Raw genomic sequence first — 21,299 nt, 5'->3', positions numbered from 1 at the left:
CTGAGAAACACATAAAGGTAATGCCTGCCCCAGTTATGATTGGAATATGGAAATAATTTCTTAAGGGCCCTTTAACTCATGTTTCTGGCTAAGCAAGGTTCTTGCTTTTAAATAATACTGTTAGGACAATAAGTACCCCCCTTCCCCATTTAAAGGCACAGGAAAAGGAGGAAAAGCTGTCTTCAAGACTGTTTGCTACTTTAACAGGTTTATTACCAAAGACATCCCTTATAGCAATAAGGAAGTAATTCACTCGGACACAATGCCAATACTACAATGAATACTGATGATCAAGAGTTTTATATGCTCTAACACACTTTCACAGAAAATCTGAGGAAGAAGAATAAAAAGTGGTAACAGAAAGCAACTGGCAAAACTAGCATGCAAGGTTTAATTATAAAAAACTCTCCACTTATTTTATTTAAATAATCTGGCAACTGTTTACTAGCAAATGGCAGATCAACTCATTGCATACATAGGCCAAACAGATGGACAGGACCGAATTTCATGCACGATTGAGCTTGAATGGATTCAAACTGGTGACCTAGAAAATAAAAGCTCTATACAACATTTCTGCAAGCAAATCAAATCCAGTGCATACACAATCCAGCAAGTCATTTATGTAAGTGACAAGATAGCTGAAAAGAGTTACCTATGAATGTCTGTTGTGCCTGTGAATTTCCCCCTACCCTTGGGGAACACGAGTGAGGGTAGTTAGATGCATTAGCACCCATTTTCTTCAGTCACTCAGGCATTCCGCCTGCTGGCTCTTCAGTACATAATCCCATAATCCTTTATAAATCTTCAATCCCAGGTCCAGCATTTTGCTCCTCCATTTCTGAAGAACAAAAACACCAATTAAGTACTTTGTTATTTGTTCGTCAGATAAAATAAATTAAGCTTCCAACACATAGTACTTTCATAAAATAAAACCTTTAACACTTCCAAGATAGCTTTTTATTTGAAGGATTTTAAACCAAGATAGAAAATACTTTTTTCCCCCATGATGACTTGTAATTTTCCAAACCATTCACAAATCAGTATGATAAATTTGTAACACAGAACAGGATGGCTATCAAGCTTTTAGCTACGAAATCTTCAAGCAGAAGTTGGTCTAGACTAGATATGCTCCTTTGACTATACCAAGAAAGACTTTTCATACATGTTTATTATATTCCCACAATGTTAAATAATCCCAGATTGAATTACACTGATTGAGTAAGCAAAACAAGCCAATCCCGTTGGAGGTTACACCATTATCACTGTTTTCAGCTGTATTTTAATTTTGTAACATTTACATAGTTCTCATTCAGTACTGCTTTTCAAATTTAGGCTTGAAAAGACCTAGAAGTAGGTTTATAATAGTAAAAATTAGGCATTTAAGTATTCATTGAATGTTTTTACTGGGCATTTGAAAACATTTTAGGAAGTCAATTCTGAGGTAATTCGAGCAAGGATTCATTGCTAAACATACAACAAGCACATTCTAATTTATTCCTATGGTGGTAGTGTTAAATTATTAATACTACAAAATGAAAGTTACCACATGAAGAAGTGCTACTGTTAACTGAACTGGTGTGCCCCCTTCAAAAATACAAACATGCAGATAAGAGAGTGATACAAAGGTAAAGTCTATACTAAGAATTTTTTAGAGTCCACTGAGTACTGTGAACACGTAGATTAATTGTACTGCATTGTCACAGGTGCACCTTCATTTGCTATATGCTCCCAAATTTATCTCCTTTCTCAGTACATCTGTGGCATGTTAAATTGGCCATGAAAGTAACATGTAAAGGCATGTGTTTCATGGAAGCTGCAGCATTGTTCCAGTCTCCTCTCCCTGCATTAATACTCTGTTTCTGGCATGAGGAGTTCAGAAGAGGGAGTTACTGTGAAGTGCAGAGGTGAGATGTGATTCTCAATGCAGAGACACATCTGGTCTCCCTCAGGCAAGAACTGCAGTATGCAGTGCAGATCCTGGGGAGCAGAAAGTGAGAGACAGGCCATGAAGAAAAAGGCTGCATATTGCTGTAGGCACAGAACTGGAGGGAACAAAACCCTCAGAATTTAAGGGCTGACTACACAAAGAGGAAGAGTTGAGAACGGTCTGAAAATCTGGCTTATAGATGTGGTTATTCATACAAAGGCAAAACACAGGTGTGGGACTGGAAACAGAGTAAGAGTGCACGACTTCTATCTATCTGATGCCTTAGCACAAGCTTCCTAAAAATCATACCTTTTGGCATTTATGGTCTATGACATCGGATGTTTTCAAAAAGCAGCCACATCACGGCACACCAGACATGATGTACAGGCAGAATCACTGCTCTGGAGAGTGCACAGCCTGGGTCGGCCTCACACAGCTGCAGGTTGCTGGTCACCAGTGGAATTCTGCTAAGGCAGGAGACGGTAACACCACCGCCCCACAGGCTTGTAAATGAGCAAGGGGGTGCTCCCATGCCTGCTCTCCCTAGGGAGGAGGCCAGGTCACCTCCACTGCATACAATCTTAAACTTGTCTCCACACAGATTCAACTTGCTACGCATCAGGAAACAAAGATAAAATACATCCCACGTGAACAGGAGCCTACTCAAGATGAAGACAGAACCAAAGCACATGTAAAATGGGCAGCATCACACCAGCAAATACCAGTATATTATCTCAGCAAACACAAGCTGTTGGATCAGTTCAGTCTTAGCCAATGCATGTACTCATTTTCTTCCTTGTGCAGAAATAAGCTAGCTATTTTAAGACACCTGAATCCATATGGATGCAGATCTCTTCTTCATACATGAAAAATTCTAGTGACTTAAGAAAAAAACACTTAGAAAATAATTTAATTAAAACAGTGACACTCCAAGTGATTTGTATACCCACCCAGAATATGTTGTTTAAATGTGGTGTCAATTTCCAGACGGAATTAATTAAATCCAGGACAAATTTTGTGGAGATAAGAGTCACCTTTCAGTTTGAATGCTAACTCTCACAAATAAAGGCCAGCAACTTCACTAGATATTCCAACAACTTCCCTTTTCTCAGCTAAAATTGGACTTTGTTCATTTGGATTTAAGTCCTGGAATAATGCCACTGTTATTCCACCTTCGTCATCTGCATTCAGTTGTGGTGTGATAATTCATCTATTAGATGCCTACTAATAGTTTTCAGTTCTTCCTGACACAGGAAAGAGCCCAGGAGTTAAGTAAGAGGAAAAAAAAGAAAAAAAGCATTGGGCTTTTTTTTCCCACTTTAGCAAGAATTCAGTATACCTAACCAAGTCTCAGGTTTGAAGTTAATACCTTCTACCTCATTCCACTTGGCAACAAGTGTTCCCCAAAAGATGGAAGGAATGCGATCAAGGAATATATTCAACTATTCAATACCATTAGTAGCCAGTGCTTGAATTTGCAAACCAGGAATTAACTGAGAAAGGAAGATCATAAAAGGTTCCTAAAATACATGATACAGAAAATAATTTTATTCAGAGGCTTCCCACAACAACGTTACACATTAAGCACAAGTGAGTATCATGCAGAATGAATTCATTCACTAAATTTAAAATATGTAACTTCCACACACTGCTTGGTCATGCATGTGCAGGTTGATTTCTTGAGAGTATTTTGCAACTTGAATTCAAGTATGTTGCACTTCGTAACAGTGTATTGAGACCAAGAGCTCATAACTGATCATAGCTTCGGTTCCACTACTATCCTTAACCTCACGTATCAACCGAAAGCAAAATTCTCGTATTTTTTAATACATCATTAAATTTTACAAGATAATATTGGTATAATCCATGTTGTGTTTCCTAAACAATTTAGGCTGGCACCAGTGATGAATACAGTCCTGCAGGAAGCCCTGCCTTCTTCTCCTCAGTCTCATATTCACTTTTCCTACCTTGTTTGTTCTGTCCCAAATATCTTGTGGACCAGACAAATTGATTCACATTAAAACCAACCTAAACAAAATCTTTAAACAGTATCAGTCACCCCAATTTGTTTGTTGTGACATCAAATGAATACTTGCACTAGCACAGGTGGAAAAAAACACCCAAGAAAATAAGCCAGTAGAGTAGGATTGCATCTTTTGACAGCAAAGTGTACTTAAACCAGTCATGGATTTAGGTGCCTTTTTTTTGGTTGGTTTGTTTTGACAGTGTCCACTTCAGCCTCTACACCAAACCTAGCCTACCTGAACAGAAGTCAGTCTAGCAAATAACCTGCTGAGTTTAGTACAAAGGTCAACAGATCTCAACTGTAAAAGTGCCAAGTCAAGAGTGCTGTTTCCCTATGGTGACAGTTGTAAAAGGAGATGAACATAAAAATAAAGAAATTACTCCAAACCACAAACATTTAGATCTTTAGTTGCAGAATGACAGATTTCATCTTTCCTTGCAGAAGTTATCCTGCATACCAAAAGCTTCCCTATTTCAGCTTATCTGAAGAATTTCTTTAATCACATTTTAGGCTCAGAATACAGTAATGGAAGTTTGTTTGTTTTAAAAACTACCATCAGGTGAACATTTTCTTGCCTTTTTATTAAAAGCTTGCATGCATCCATGCAAGTATTATCAAAATGAAACTAAATTCAGCATCTGTTGACCTACTGAAACAGGACCTCTTGCTGAGAGCAGTGATACACACACAGATGTGCTTTATGTACATACACAGGTACACAGCAAAAAACTTAAACTATGACAAAGCTTGCTTAAAAAGGCCTGTACTGTAGCAAAAGTATATGAAGTGTGTTGTATGAAACCAGGAAGCTTTAGAAGCTAAAATTATCATCCCAAATGCTACAAAAAGCACAGAAGTGACTTTCAGATTATACTGATACTCAGAATAGAATTTAAAACAAACACAAATCTAGCTAAAAGTTTCAGCATCTGAAATAAATTTCTCAGTCCTCTCAATACTTATCACATTGAACCTAAAATCCTAAGAACCTAAGAAGACTTGCATTTGAAATATCTGGACTGACAGCCAGGAATTCCTGGATTGGGAATTTTGATTTAACAAAAAGTCTGTGTACAGAATGGACATCAGGTAACAGTGACACTTTGTTTATAATCATCCCACAATATAAAAGTTTCATTAAAATGTCCTGTAGTCCACTGGAATCCAATTAATATAAAGACAAGGTAGAGAGCGCTACAACATGTTTTACAGCCAAAATCATTTGGCTCTTTCCTGCAAAATTTTAAAAACTTTTTGCATTTCTTTTGGAGTTGCTGCCACAGGATTATGAAATAGCATAATACTAAAATCAAAGTAGGAAATTATATCAAGTACATGCACATACTTGTACCAACGTGGTATTTCAAGTTTTCATTTTACCTAACACATTTTAAATTTACTATGAGTAAATGACAACACAAGCATCGCAAGCATACCTTATTCATGTTTGCTTAGATTTTTATCTAGACCAAAAATGTTATTCTATTTTGCCCCAACAGCTCCTTTTCAGGGAAGCAAAACTGTAATGCAAGATGAGATTACAAGATCCAGCAATAAACTGGTACACTGGGTTTGGGGGCAGGGGGGTTAGGGTTGTATGTGTGTCTTTAAAAAAAAAACCAAACCCTAAAAAAAAAAAAAATCAACTTTTAGAAGTGCCAACCCCAGTAAGGAAACACATCAACTATATTTTAGCAAGGACAAGCCTATTTCCACAAAGATTTGGTAGATCGATGACTAAAAGAGAAAGAACTTGTGAGGGTGAACCTCTGGTAGTATCCCACCAGTTTGGCTTAACACGCTGATCCTGCCTCCAGCAGAGCCCTGAGCTATCACAAAGGGATTCCAGAACAATCCCATGCTCAGAAGGACAGTTTTACTCCACTGAGGAGTCTCCAAAGCCAGACCTGGCCATGCTGGTTGTTATGCAGTACCACTACTGCAATTACAAGCCAGCAACATCCAAAGGGCCAGGCACTTAAAAATTAACACAAAGTTGCTTGTGGTTGGAGTTCCAACTATTTGTTCAGATGTGCCATTAATACCTACCTAATCTTTCTCACTATGCTACTGGAACTTGATTCTCCAAGGAAGAGGAGCTGACAAGAACTGAATATTACTTGTCCTGACCTTCCTCTTTTTCCATGAATGATGCACTCAAAAGAGGTACTGGCATACTCGGATTTTGCAGAGGCCATAGTCTCTGACCTCAGAAACACACACTAAAGGGCCGAATGCATATCGGACAGCATGTCTAGTACAAATTCTGTAACAGGCCAGTAATTCACAGCCCAAAGGAAACAACTGAAATTCTGAAGGATCAGCTGATTATCTAGACTGACACATGCAAATCCACACAAAGCCTATTTTGACTCCTTTCTTGAATCCAATCAAGCAATTAACCCTTATCATTATTCAGAATTATCTGGATGATACAACAGTAAGATGCAGCCAACAGAGCTGAAAGGTTCTGGTTTGGACTAGTTCTGCGCAAAAATAAGGAATGGATAATGTTCTTCATGACGTGGGCAAATGAGTCTGTATTATTTCATGATTTACTGTAATGGAAAGAAAGAAAATCCAATAAGCAAAATACCAGAACGTAAGCCACATCAGCAGTTACAGGCTCAAGAGGGCAAGACAAAGTAGATATAGCTAGATTATGAAAGTGACTGCGCTGTTTAGTGCTTTGCTGAGAATCACGTGTTCCAGCTATCACAAAGAACCCTTTCTTAAAGTTAAGCATGAAGTTTTACAGCACTTTCTCCTTCATGAAGTAGTATGCTTCTCCATTAAGAAGCTCTTTCAAAATCAAGGCAGCAAAACCACCACAGTAGTCCTGGCTTGTTATTTCTAGATTTGTTGAGAATCATAGGACGGAATTTTAGGGGGGAAAACCCTAAAACAAACAACCTGCAGTGATTTTCAACATATTCTCTGAGAAATCAGAGTGAAAATTAAAAGAACTACACTCAAATAGCATGAAAACGTGTGTAGTCTTGAAGGCAAGTACATTTCAGAAACTGAAAACACTAACAAGCATTACATCAGGTGAAAATACAGAAAAAAAACTCTTTTCAATGCCCTCTTTGCAAATAGTGTTCAAAGAAGGATTTCTGCTAATCAGCAAAGCTATTCAGAGGGTGATAGAACATTTCACATCCCAGAAGCAATTAAACAATGTCATCAACAGGGAGCAACAGGTCAAATCACTAACCTGTGGAGGCATGGGACATCAACATATTTATATTCTTCTAAATACAAAAAAGTTCCAGCACCTAAAAAAATCCAAACACACAAAGCACATACAGACTAAGTGACAGCAGTACAATCCTGCACAGAATAGGCAGTTCCTCCCCAGCAACTTAAGTGTTTCCACATACTGGTAAACAAATTTTAAATTTTGATCTCTCTACATCAGCAATCCTTCCAGCTGGTTGCAAAAACACACTGATTTACCAGAAGTCTATTCTGATTGATAACACTCAGATGAAAGACTTCACTAACGTTCCTGAAGATGAATTCAAAACGCTTCTTTCAGCCACATCAGCAAGAACTCATTCACTGCCTTCTAGGATTCTCTTGAAGTAAAATGACAGCATGTATTCATCAATGACTCTCGATTTGTTAACTTGAAAGGAACATTATCTGATTTAGATACAAAATGTCATTAAATCTACTTTGTAAGAAAATCAGAGAAATTCTATCCACTAAATTTTTATCAATATCCCTGAACAGAGTAATTAGGTATGAACATATCCTTTTACAGAGAAATTAGGATAATTAATTTTAGCCAATCCAGAATAATTGCAACAGAGTCTGATACACTGAAAAATTTTGAAGAGTATAAACATGTTTCAGAAGGCCTCTTCTAAGCGAAAATCACCCTTTTTTTTTTTAAGAATAGCAAATATTCTTTGGCTTATATATGTAAACATATCAGCTGATTAAGATCAAAAAAGGAACCTCCAAATTACAGGAGAAGTACCTCAAAAAAGGATCAGACCTATTTTTAAAGTAAAGTAGTCTGCTGTTTTTCTTTCTATCAAAGTTCAGTCCAACACTGTGTTGACCTGTCAGGCACTGACCTAACTCAAGGAAATTTCAGCTAAACTCAGCTTCAGATGCTGGGGTCAAATACCAGTCTGGTAAGACGACTGCCCTCCTCAGTGTGTCTCCAGATACTGCCTGTCCTTTATTGCAGCAGTATCCTGAGTCACGTGCTCCTTTTCCCCTAGGGAAAAAGCAGAAGTGAAATAAAAGTAAGAACTTTCCACATGAAGCTCTCCCACCTTTATACGTATTATTTCATGGGTTTCCTATTCAAATACCCCTTATCTGTCAACAGGATTTGTGCTTCTTATGGAGCAGGGCAGGCAGTCTTCCCTCTCTGCAGTCCTCCCAACTCATGGGTTTTTATTCTATTCAGTCTGACAGTACCCCCAAAAAATCCCTGTCTCATTAAAGAACAGGAATTCCTCCTCTTGCTCAAGCTGTGACCCAATCACAACATGACATGCTGTTTTCAATTAACAAGTCTACTAAGATGGGGAAATCTTGGCTCAAACCCCAACCATACGGAAGATCCATATACCCTACAGTTTCCTTGTACTGCAGACATTTTCCCTTTTCTCCAGGTTCAATTATTTCACAGAAAGCCATTTAGTCTGAATAAGGACGTGAGAGCTTCCTGTACACAATAGTGCTTTTAAATTCACTGTGCAGTTACAGTCACCACACTTCCTCTCAGAACATGTTTCCTCTGAGAGCGCATTAGTTACTAATGAGACAGTCCGAGACACTGTGCTCTGTATCTACACAAGTAAGCAAGCAGCACTCCTCCCATCTTATGGCTTATTGTTTTCAATAATCTCCAAAAAAGCATCCTTTTGATCACTCAGCTTTAGTACCCTTATTAGTTTCCACAGCCTTAGTCATCTCTGGTGATGACACTGCTTGAGGTTTTCACAACAATAGCTCCAACATCCCAACATTAAAGCAGACTAAAAGGCTTGGACTCACATACTGATCAGCCTTCCCATATGGGTGACCGCTGTTAATGTATCAGTTTAAAAATTACCTCTGTCTTAATTTGGCCACAATCAACTCTTCCTCCAGCCAGCCAGCCATTGCATCAGTAACAACATTTTGTGGTACTTCTGTTGCTTGGAACATCATTCCTCATTAATACGGTGTTTCTATACAACCCTCTTCCTTTATGCACAAGCTTCCGAGATGCTTGGTGACCATACACATCTACTTTCACTGAAAAGTTCTGCCTGTGGCTAAAAAAAGCTATTACTGATATTGCTGTATATTCAAAACAATTTTCTTTACACTCCATGCCTTAATACGCCACCATTCTTTTTGTTCTGTACACCATCCTCTCCATGGATCCTTCTGTCAACACAGAACAGCATATTTCCCCCATTCAGCCTTTCCTCTCTGATATAACGAAAGTTTGAAGTATCGGTTGCCAGCATCATCTCTTACACATTTAACACTAATGGGTTCATCTATTTACAACAGAAAAACTGGAAGGTGGAACATGGAAAGGCATAGTAAAGAATTCAGAAGGCAATCTAGTACAGTTATTTCATGAGACACAGGAATTCTACTAAAGAAACACTGATTTTCCTCATTCAAGAAAACACTAAGTCACAGACATAAAACCGACTCATTATAGCTACAATTCCAATACTTTGACAGTAAGTCACAAGCCACAACAAGTCTTGGATCCAACCCAAACACAATTCCAACCTGGATTCAAAATGCTTTATTTGGTGGACACAAAACCAAGTGTGTTCATCACCACTGTGGTTCCACACACATTTCTTCAGCAGCAGTGCTCACACCGCTAATACCACCTTCCCAAAGCTCCTCCACCGTGTCAGCAACTAAACAAGGGATGTATCCTCTTCTGCAGAACTTAGTTCTCTCCAGTGTAGTTAGCTCCCTGCACCAGTCTACAAAATGACCCAAGGAATAGAAAGGATGTCACCAAAGGAGGAAGAGCAGCAAGGAAAGGTTACTTGCTCCCCACAATCAAGTGCAACATGCAGTTTGACTAATCTTTCTGAGTAATACTCAGTTGGCACAGTCTTCAAAAAATAAAAACATTCCCAGTCCCATGCACTCATTCCTACTGTCCCCTTTCATTGTAGCAGATGTTTGGGAAGCCACGTAAGTCCTGACTGGACTGTGTTTTGTTTTCAGCTGATACTTTGGTGTGGCTGGAACAGCCACTTCCCTGAAGTACAACATTACCTCTATCTTCATTCAGCCACTTTCAAAGTAAATATCTTAATGTATGTAAGAGTAAGACCACTCTTGCAGTATGTTGTTTCTCCTACATAGCTCTTAAAAAATCAGCAGTAGGAAAAATCATCTGCAAGGCAAGGGCAGTCTTAGCAGAAAAAGGCCATTGAGACTGCAGTAACTACCACTAGGATTCACCAGGGCAGTGCTCACTGTAGCTAGCTAGCTGACTGCTGTTTCTTCTTTGCCCTGTCCTTACTTTGGTCTGTATTTGTGCAGCTTGTTGCTCCCTTCAACTAGGTCTTGGTTAACAATCCTTCAGATAGCAGCCATCACAACTAAAGAGGTCTGTGGGGGTTGGTGCTTTTTTGAAGGCTTGGAAGATTTTAAATTTGCAGTGACAGAATATATGCACCTAGGTATTAGTCATAAAGGGAAATCATAGAAAGCCAGGTCTATGTGCATTTTATTATTCCCCTCAATCTAGTGAATTTCTCCTCTATGGGGAAAAGCTAACTGTGCATGCAGGACTCACTGCCTGTCAGCTCCTCACAGGTATCGGACTGATCTGACACTACAACTGATATCAAACTAATAGGGAACTGTACTTTCCCCTCACTCTGCTGCTCCATCCAGCCAAGAGGTTTTTTTGCTCTCCCTCACACTACAGACAGAGATTATATGATCACAGAACAAGTAATTTCCAATGGCTGATCCACCACTGCTGGAGGGTGTGACAGGTGACAGACAGGGAAAGGGAGTTCTTGCAGGTTGGTCTGACAGGCAGCTACAGCTGGAATAGGAACCTACAGTTGTCAATATAAAGACAGCAGACTATTCCTACTGAACTGTATCAACTCCACAAAACTATACCTTTGTAACCATCCTTTGCATTCTCTCTGAGTGGGCTCAGTCTCAACAAGTTACTCTGGTTCTGGTCCCAGGCACATCAGCACAGCCCTCCTTTGCAGGCACTGTTTCTGAGGCTCCAGTTTCAGTGCTGACACTCACCTTTTCCCCTTGTCTCCTAACATCCACCGTCACTCCCAAGTCTCTTCTGCTCACTGAATCAGGCAGCAATACAAAAATCAAATTGTAAAATTCATTGCACATGGTATTTATACAACAATTGGCTTATTCAATAGCTTGTAAATTGGTTATGGACTGCTGTCTCCCTGAGTAGGTCTGAAATTTCTAGTCAAACCCATTTAGACACTTTTAACAAAAACCCCCACAACTAGCATCTTATACTTGTTCATGTACATTAATTATATACTAAGATTTTAACAGTTATTTAAAAGCTTGCACATTTGAAAGATTTATCCTTTCATTGGACTCTTCTATAAAGTCAATTTAAATTCATTAACTTCAGTGGAAAATTTTAAGAGCCACACTGACTTCACCAGCTAACCTTTGTATCATAACATCTGATGCCAAGAAATCTTTCTGTGCCATACAATTCAAGGATTTCAGACATTTTGAAGATTGATATTTCAGTACATGCACATGAGAGCATGTACAGTAGCAAAATACACTAGTATTGCAATGCTTCCCCTGAAGTACACTTCTGATACTTCCATAAACTATCAGAACCCTCAAAAGTTATACCAGTAACTTAAGCTTAATTGGTTACATTACTTAATACCTACATTTAGATTCCATGCAAGCACAGTGAGAACTAAATGCTCACAAGCTTAGAGGCATGTCCTGCCCAAAACTACAGAAATTCATTTTAAATGAAACAGAAAATACACTTTCTCAATGATAAAAGCAATCAATTAAGGAAGGAAAGGCTTAGTCAGAAAACCAGACTTAGTCTACAATTAAGTTGGAGCTTTGTTTACATTTTCCCCTTGGCAAGAAAAGGAAGTTATGTCTTCCAGATTTCCTGCAACAAGTCCTCTCCGCATTTCCAAAGCATTTTTTTGTCCTGTAACATGAACACGCAAGTTTTACAGAACAGTCAAAAGAGCATCACACATGTTGACATAACATGTTTCTGAAAACAAGAGGCACCAATCACATACACAATTCATTCAGCAATATCTACATGCACCTCACCTACGCAGACTTTTAAAGGCTGCAGTCAGTCAGGAGGGCTTAATGGGTGTTTTTTGTTTAACTATTTGCTAAGCAAATCTGCCCTTTGAGCAGACTGTTGATATGCCTTAACTCTTCCTTCTCCCCCCCGCAAGATCTGAAGCTTTTCAACTGCCCCAGAACATTAAAAAAAAAAAGATTTTTCAAAGAAATCAACCAAAAGTTTTAGAAGGAAAGGAAAAGTCTGTTGTATTGCACTAATTAGAGGAGATACTCCATTAAGGGAACCAACCCATTGTTTCTAATGTAATTTTAGATAAAATTTTGTTTATCTTTCTCTCTTATCCACAACTGTCCTTGCTTCTACTATTCCTTCACATACAGAGCAAGGGCAAAATGCAGACAGGGAATACTTTGCCTGCACTGTACTTCCTAAACTTCCTTTGAGTCTTCCATTATTTGAGAAGTCCATCAATATATAGGAAAACCACAAACTTTGCCTTCTTTTTTTTTTTTGGGTGGAAAACTACCTCTACCTAGATGATCATTCCCACTCAACTCTCCATTCACATTCAGTGAACATGGACAGTTTTTAGCTGGATCAATTTCAGATCAGTTTTCAAATTAAGAGAAAGAAAAGGTTCATTTTAACAAGGAAACAAGTTAATCTTGTAGATGTGAGAGAAAAGGGCAAGTTCCACTTCCAAATTTAAAACAAGGATGAAACTCCAGACTCAAAAGATGCTTAAATAAAAGCACCCTGATTACTGTTGAAGATTGCTAATGCCCTAATACAATTGAGCTTTGATGCAGCTGAAACCCAGTAACAAAATTACTTTCCAATTTAGTTCTCCGGAAAAAATAAGTTGGTGGCTAAAAACAGAATGAGGGGAAAAGGGAAGAAAGAGAAAAGAAAGTAGATGCCCAAGATGGAGCTGGGAAAATACCTAAATTAGTAAACATCTAAATTTTGAGCCTTAATTAACTGAGAAATTATGAAGTAACAAAATTACTTGAGACATTCTCATCAGAAAAATTCAAATGTCTTGAGAAACTTAAGAGCAAGACAAATTTTATTTTACGTAAACTGGAAAAGCCCCGAGTAGTATGAACAGATATTTTGTAAAGTTTATTTTAAGACTGTACCTCTGATTAACAACATTTTCAGTACCCTTATAATTTAAGCTTGAAAACCAACTTCAAATAGTAACTGCCCAGGTTACAGCATCAAAGACTGTGGTTAAAAGCAATTAAAGACAAGCAGCTTGGATTTAGTGCAGAAATACATAAGTCACTTTACCCGTGGTTACGGGTTGTGTCTAGAACTACAAAGTACTATTAGACAAGGGATGATCCTACACTGTAAGAAGACAATCTTACTATGTCAGAAGAGTATTTTGGCATTTCAAGCCCAAACACCCATTTTCCAAAAATACTTAAAGGACTAAACCTTATAGAGATTTTAATGACCAAATAGGAAGCAGGGAGGTACCTTCTGACCCAAATAATGTATCTTTTTATTAAAAAAGAAAAACTAAGCAATTTATTCTCTTAAATATTATCTTTGGCTATTAAAATAGAAAACCAAAAAAACTCTAGCCAAAAAAAAGTCAACTAAGCTGGGATTTGAGAATTTGAGGCAGTAAACACACATTTTTATCCAAAATTTAGATAAGCTAAGACCCCAAATCACTCATGAAAATAAACTGCAGAGGAGATGGAGACACTTGATACATTAGGGGGGTGAGGGGACTCAGAAGGACTGAGCAGCAGCTCCTCATTGCTATTATATACATTCCTCTGTAGAAGTTATGGTGCTTGCACCCATCTTACCATTAACTACTGTTGCCTCTCAGGAGCTGAAAAGCAAAGCACTGACACAGCCTAGATTATTCCTTGTTCATTACCAAGGCCATCACTGCACTGAATAATACAAAACTTTCCATCTCCAGTGTGCATTTTGTCAATTCAGCATTCTTCTACCTTGCTAGTCTCTGAAGTACAATAAACAACCAATTTCAAAAACTTCTTAGAAGTACCTCATCACAGACTGACAAAGGTAATTTCAACACAAAATGTCAGCATAAGCAATTTGATGTATTTCAGAGAGCTGCAGTCACAAAGACTTTAAAGAAATCCATGAACCTATTTACATTATCTTCTCTCCTGCATTCTAGACATTTTGTATGTATTTCACTTTATCTCGAGACATTTGAAACTGAGACGCCCAGCACAGGATGAGCCAAGGTACAGGACATCAGCCTTTATTCCCATGCTTGGTTAGTCTGTGATTCATTGAGATATTTTTAAATGGGTAACACAAAATTACACAGTGTATATGCCTACATTCCTTTCTTCAGGATGAAATCTTCTGGTCATTCAGTTAAGTATCACAAGCAGCTTCAGAAACTGTTAACCTTTCACGTATCTTAATAAACAGGCATCTGGGTACCTGAGAGAAAACCTCTAAATGCCCCCACATGTAAAAAGTACTTCAGCACAACCTCATCTACAGAATTTATGGGGATGGGCACTATAACTATCACAGCAGCAGGAAGCCTTCAAATAAGACATTTTCCTAGCGAAAGTAAAAAATTACTAAATCCACGGCAAGCCCAATTCCTCAGTTCCAACAGCCAAAGAACTACTTTCCCCCACCTTTACATCAAGAGTCATCATGAGAACAAAGCTAAAGCTGTAGATCAAAAGAGATCAAAGAATAAGGGAGCACCAGTCCACAAAATACTGTCTTGTTGCATTCTGACTGTATTGTTATGTTAGAATGCTTTTTAATCAGCTCTCAAGCAGCATTTCCAACATTGGGGTCAGCAGAAAAAAGTATGAAAAGGAACTTTTGTCACTCATACTGATTATTTCGATATTAATTAGAATAACCTCCCCATTACAGAAGTGTTTTATATACTTCACTGCAGCACAGAGATCTGGGGTAGCAGATTAGAGGTAAAGCAGCAGTTCAGTTTCTCACTAATGCAATGTGATCTACCTGGTCAATCAAAAAATACTCCATTTTGCATATAAATAGGCATAATTTTACTAATGTTGGATGCCTTCACAAGACATTGGTATTCTTGCTCTTTGCACCACAAATCTTGATTAAAATCTCAGTGATGGACTATAAGAACAACCTTCTATGACCGAAAGTAGTCAAAAACACATGAGAGCACACAAAGATACATTTTGCAGCTCTACTGGGCACACAGAGATCACGCAAGTACTGCCCAACAAGCCCAACTAAAAGACCAAGCAGAAGTCATTTATTGCATTGCTGTTTCAGCTCTGAGTTTAGCCATTGTTACTGTCAGCAGAAGTGTAAAATGCCCCGACAGTTATCCTGAAACTGACTTTTAGCAGATTCTAGACAAGGTTTCCAAATTACAGGAATCTTGCATACTATTAACTAGCCTGATCTCTCTAAAGCACTTCCTGCTAGATAACACTGAAGATCTAAAGTGATGAAGAATGTCAGGAAAAAGAGATTAACCTTAAAAGCTGCAAGTTACCATTCTGAAATAATCCTGTATCAAACTGGACAGAGTAGAAATAGAAAGCCTCTTTAACAATATGGGGAATTACAGTAAAAGCAGCGCTACAAAGACATTCTTTAAAAGAGATTAAAAAAAATTAAATTCTACGCTTTACAATTTACTATAGTGGATTGGAAACAGGATATGATAGTTAAGAAAAACAAAGATGAATACAAAAATCCAGTCTTTCTAATACAGGAAGAACTGAACATACAATAATGTTTGAGTGTCATACACAATGTACAGTATGACCACTGAGTTCAGAAAAATTTTGAGGACAGAGATGAAATTTGGTTTACAAAATGATTAGTCATTTATACAGATAACAGCTTGCATTAGAACATCAGGTTTAAAAAACAAAGCAAGATAATTCTGAAACACAGAAAGTGATTTTAGAAGATGCTCTCAAACACTACACCTCCACACTTTATCAGTTTTGACTGATTATTTTTTGCCATTAAATTTTTTCTTGCATGTTTTAACAGTCAAGCATTTAAACAACCATTTTAAACACACTGACTATAGAAAACTCCCAATGAGCTGAACACGTCTGCAAGGCTACCAGTTGTTAACGTTCACATTCAGTAATGTTTGGTGTGAACTTGAACAACACTTAACAGCCAACAGAGCAAACAAATCATATTTAAATTTAACTAAGTATATAGTTATGTATGTACTGGAATCCAAGACATTTCAGGCCACGGAGTTCCACCCCGATCCCCTTTACCTCCCTGACCTTGCCCCTACACTGTGCTAGCAAGCAGACTTCCCACAGAAACACGATGCCCCAGATGAGGGTCCTGCTGTGAAGTTATTCTGTGCTTCAGTGGTTTATTTTTCAGACAGATCAATCTCCTGCAATATTTCAGAGTGAAGCCATGTAAACAGCTCTACCAACACAGCTGAGGAGATTGTGCAAGAAGTAAGAAAAAGCAGCTGTGGACTTAAAGTGTTAAAGCCAATTTTGCCACTAAACATCTATCAAGAACCTCATAGGCATTCCTATTGTAGTTTCCTCCTGCCAATGGGATGGGGAAGAGAATCAGAACAAAAGAAAACAACACATTAAAACCTGTGGTTTGAGATCAGAACAGTTTAGTAATTGAAATAAAATACAATAATAATATTATAATTATAATGGTAATGAAAAGGGAGACAACAAAAAGAGAGAATGAAATAAAATCCAAGAGGAACACCTGATGCACAGTACAATTGCTCATCACCAGCTGACCAGTGCCCAGCTCATCCCCCTGCAGTGACTGGCCCCTCCTGGCTGACTGCCCCCAGTTTATATTCTAGGTGTGACAGTCTATGGTGTGGAATATCTATCCCTTTGGCCAGTTCAGATCAGCTGTCCTGGTTGTGCTCCCTCCAAGCCTCTTGTGCAGCTCCTCACTGGCAGAGTACAGGAAACTGCAAAGTCCTTGACTTAGGGTAAGTGCTGCTCAGCAACAACTAAACCTTCAGCTTGTTATCCACATTATTCTCATACTAAATCCAAAGAACAGTACTGTACCAGCTGCTAGGAAGAAAATTAACTCTATCCCAGCTGAAACGCGGACAACACATAAACAACTTCACCAGTACAACTAAGGGAGCTGTGCAGAAGCAGGAAAAAAGCAGCTGAGGAGTGCAAGCTTTTAAGACACTTGTATCATTAAGGACTTATCAAGAACCTCACAGGCATCCTTATAAAGCCAGAAAGTATCTGTTGTAGTCTCAAGGACAGAGTAAAAAAAGAGGACTTCAGGTTCCCTTTAGTTTCAGGTAAACCTGTAACATGACCTGGTCTCTTTACTTGAATACTGGAAACTAAAAGACCACTGTCAGAGAATATGAAAGCAAATTGCTAAAACTTTACAGAACTTCAGACATCAAGGTATGCAATAAATGTTGCATACACCATCAGTGATATTCAACTCCTTCTGATACATTTTCTTTCCTGCCCATTTCCGCTCTCACAATTTTCACTGTTTTTACACAAAACATGCAAGGATTTCAGATCTCCTAGCATCACTACAGTTGTCATTCTTCTTGGCAGACATACATGACAATTGGATAGGTACCAAATGCAAGACTAGCATCAAACATGGCATCTACAGTCCCTTCTTCTTATAGTTCAGGCATACTGGTAAGCCAAGATATGAAAGAGCATTCTAAAAATCTGCAATAGCTGTTGTCCAAAGATTTAAAGGCACATTGACAAGATTTATTCTTCAAAGAACCTGGGAAATGAAACAAAGCAATAACTAGATGACTCACTGGAAGCTCATCTAACACTCACATTTGAACTAGGATTCGCTGTCCTCACTGCATGTACAATAAAGTTTCTGCACCAGGTTTTCAGACTAATGTGAAAAAATGGTAAAAGATATGGATCTGATAACAGAAATCAAAAGCCATGTAAACATGTCAAGAGAAAACCCAAACAATCAAAGAGAAAATTTAAACTCACAGCTATCAAGATTTTCTGTAAGAGCAGATTCCCATCAATATTACTAAGAATATAGTTATTTCTTAAGTGCAATCTCACAATTTACCTACAGATCTTCTGATTAATGTGAACTACACGTATTCCATGTGAAATATCAATAGGTTGTTTTGATTCATTTTACTTTTTGTCTCTAAAAGGCAGCCAGCCACAACTATCCTGCTCATCCCTGTGCACCTAAGACATCAGAATACATCCTCCTTTTCTTGCATGTGGTCTGACCTATCAAGATAAACGAGCATCAGGGTGGCAGAAGGGGCAGGGCTAATGCCCCACCTTCTCCTTTGGCCACGTGCAGGACCCCAAGACACCACAACACCAATGCAGCCTGCAAAACAGAGTGGAGGAAGACACTGTCCTAGCCTAAAATTCATCCCCTGCAAGCCTCGAGGTTAACTGTCATCAGTGATAGCTGTAAACCCGACATCCTGTAAACAGCAACTTGAAAGGCCGCTTCCAAAATGAAGACTCAATATTTTGTTCTTAATTCATCAAGCTCTGGCAGTCCCACTGAATTAAATTCAAAGAGCTGCCTGCAAAGACAGAACATTCTACTCTAATTTAACCACAAGCAACATACCTTCACAACACAAAGTTTTGAGCTTCTAAGACAAGCTTGAAAACCAAGAGGGGAAAAAAAAATTTAAAAATCACTATGACAAGTCCATGCAAGTCTCCCAGGAGAGCTTATAAAAACAATTCTATTCTTTCATGTATGACTCCTTGCAAATCAGTCCATGCCAGCCTATAAGCATTACAGCACCACTGTATCTATGACTCAGCAAGGGAATCTGGACATATAAAGAAAATCCACTTACTAAAGTAAGAGGCAAGGATTTAAAATGGCAACAATTACAGCAATGCCACAGTAAATGAACCAAGATGACTTGTGTCTGTGCTCCTTGTATGCTTAAGCATACAAACTAGATTAGAATGTCAAACCCATTTATACATTGGCTAAAGTTTGAAAGCAAGAAAAACAATGCTTAGTGCAGCTGAACTGAAATACAAAGGGTTCAACAGCTGTTTTCATCTCCAGTGAACAAAAACAAACACTGGCTCCACATTCGACACAAACCACTGAACTCTATTTCCATGATTACCTGTATGCAGCCCAACTATGCAAGTCTAACTTTAGATCTGATTTTAAAAAAATGTGGGCTTCGTGTTGTAACTTAAGATACAAGCTTGATTAACTAACACGTTCTTCACTTGTTTACATATAAGCACGAACAGACAGTAATGTTTGCAGAACATTATTTGCTGCAGCAAAGGAGCAAGTTCTTAAATGGCTCAATTATGCTTTGGTCCACCGACTAGGTCTAGTTAGAAGCAAATTATTCCAAGTGAGGCGAAAACATTACAAGCCATACTTTCTCCATACATTACCTTTATCCAGATATTCTACAAAATGAGCACTCAGACCTTGCCTTGTAAACACCATGGTCCATGTGTGTATGTTACTAAAAGACTCCTCTTCCACACCCTCATAAATACTTCCTATAATTTTGTTATGTTGGCAGCAGGCTCTTAGTCAACAAGGGGAGGAGGAAGAAATATTTTCATTGATTTCTTAAGCAAAAGAGAAGGATCTAAGAAGGAATTCCCCTCCCTGCTTCTCTCTAAGAGGGATGCTAATACAGAAGTAGGATGAAACATCTGAAACAATAAAGAACCTTAGACGACTCATCCTACTTCCCTAACATCTTTCAGACAAAGAAGGTAAAGCTTTAACTCCTCAAGTTTCTCAGTGCCTCAAAAATAGTTACGTGCATTACAAATTTTGTATCCGAGTTTCTGGTTTTATTTTCTCCATTTCTAAATGGAGCGTGGAGCATGTGGTAAAACCTGAGGTTGATCACATCCCAGTGGTATATCTGTCAAACACTACGTATTATGTTACACTGGTTTGGAGCAAAGCCTCGAGCACTGCTACACTGCCTAAACTAAATTCTCACACAAATGAAGTACCATTGTACCAGCACGTATTTGATTATCTCACTATCGTATTTTATGTTAGCACTCGACATGTGTGTCATCTTTCACCCAACGGCCTCAAATGGGATGGCGGGGGAGAGCAAGTAGAAACACGAACCGACAGGAGAGCACTTATCCCACCGGCAGCAGGAATATTCCAGAGGCACGAGTGAACACATCGCGAACAAAGCTCTCCCTCCAAGTTTGTCCCGGAGCACCGCGGTAACACCTGTGCGGAGAGGAGCGGGACAAAAAGCCCCAGGTGTGCCGGGGCAGCAGCAGTCGCAGGGCATGGGAGCTGTCACGGGCCGGGCTGAGCGGCCCCGGTCAGAGCCCCGCGGCCACAGCGGGCGAGGGCGGCCGCTCCCGCACCGCCCGGACACGACCGGAGCCCCGCGGCTGCGGGAACAGGAGCCCGCACGGGATCCTGCGGGAGACGATCCCAACCTCCGCCCGCGGGCTCCGCGGGGAGCGGCGCCGGGCCAGGGGGCGAGGCAGGACCCGACAGCGCGAACGGGCACAGCCGAGGCCGCTGCCGGCGCTCCGGACCGCGGACCCTGCGGGCCGGGAGCGGCGCGGGGAGCGGGGCTGCTCCCCCGGCGAGCGGCCCCGCGGAGCTGCGGGCTGGGAGCGGCGCGGCGGGACGAGCTGCCCGCAGCCGGCCCGGCAGGGCGCGCTCCGAGCCCCGCCGCGGGGGCGTCGACGGTCTCGCCCCTTCCCCTCCGCGTCACCGAGCCCGCGCCCCCCTGCCGGCCCAGCTCCCCGCGGTGTCTCACCCCGGCAGCCGCTCGCCGCCGCCATCCTCCCGCTCAGCGCCGCCCGCTCCCGCCCGGCCCCGCTCCGGACGCCGCCATTTTGATCCCGAGCCCCGGGCTCGGCCGGGCAGCGGGAGCGCGCACGGCGCCTGCGCGGCGGCGGGGCTGCAGCGCGCGGGACACGTGGTCCGCGGGGAGGGGGCGGGGCCGGGGCGGGGCCGGGGCGGAGGGGCCGGGCGGGCCCGATCCTGAGGGGGTCCCTCGGTGCCACCACAGCGAC

General features: G+C 40.1%; 1 protein-coding gene across 3 annotated transcripts in view; it reads right to left on the bottom strand.

Annotated features, from left to right (window-relative positions):
- BTBD7 (BTB domain containing 7) overlaps positions 1–21,186 on the bottom strand; it is a 56,260-nt gene extending 35,074 nt beyond the window's left edge. For 2 of the 3 annotated variants that reach the window (XM_050334925.1, XM_050334923.1), the window contains exon 1: positions 653–838. In XM_050334925.1, coding sequence (XP_050190882.1) covers positions 653–734 — 82 coding nt within the window. In that variant the 5' untranslated portion in view covers positions 735–838. Of the gene's footprint in view, positions 1–652; positions 839–21,040 lie in introns of those variants that run through there. The other variant, XM_050334922.1, reaches the window with a different exon arrangement.
- Between the last annotated feature and the right edge of the window lie 113 nt (positions 21,187–21,299).

Source organism: Myiozetetes cayanensis, unplaced genomic scaffold, assembly GCF_022539395.1.
Source record: "Myiozetetes cayanensis isolate MyiCay16 unplaced genomic scaffold, myiCay2020 scf6-25, whole genome shotgun sequence".
NCBI classification, from domain to species: Eukaryota; Metazoa; Chordata; class Aves; order Passeriformes; family Tyrannidae; genus Myiozetetes; species Myiozetetes cayanensis.
The sequence above is the reverse complement of the archived record's forward strand: the minus strand, read 5'-3'. Positions and strand labels throughout refer to the sequence as shown.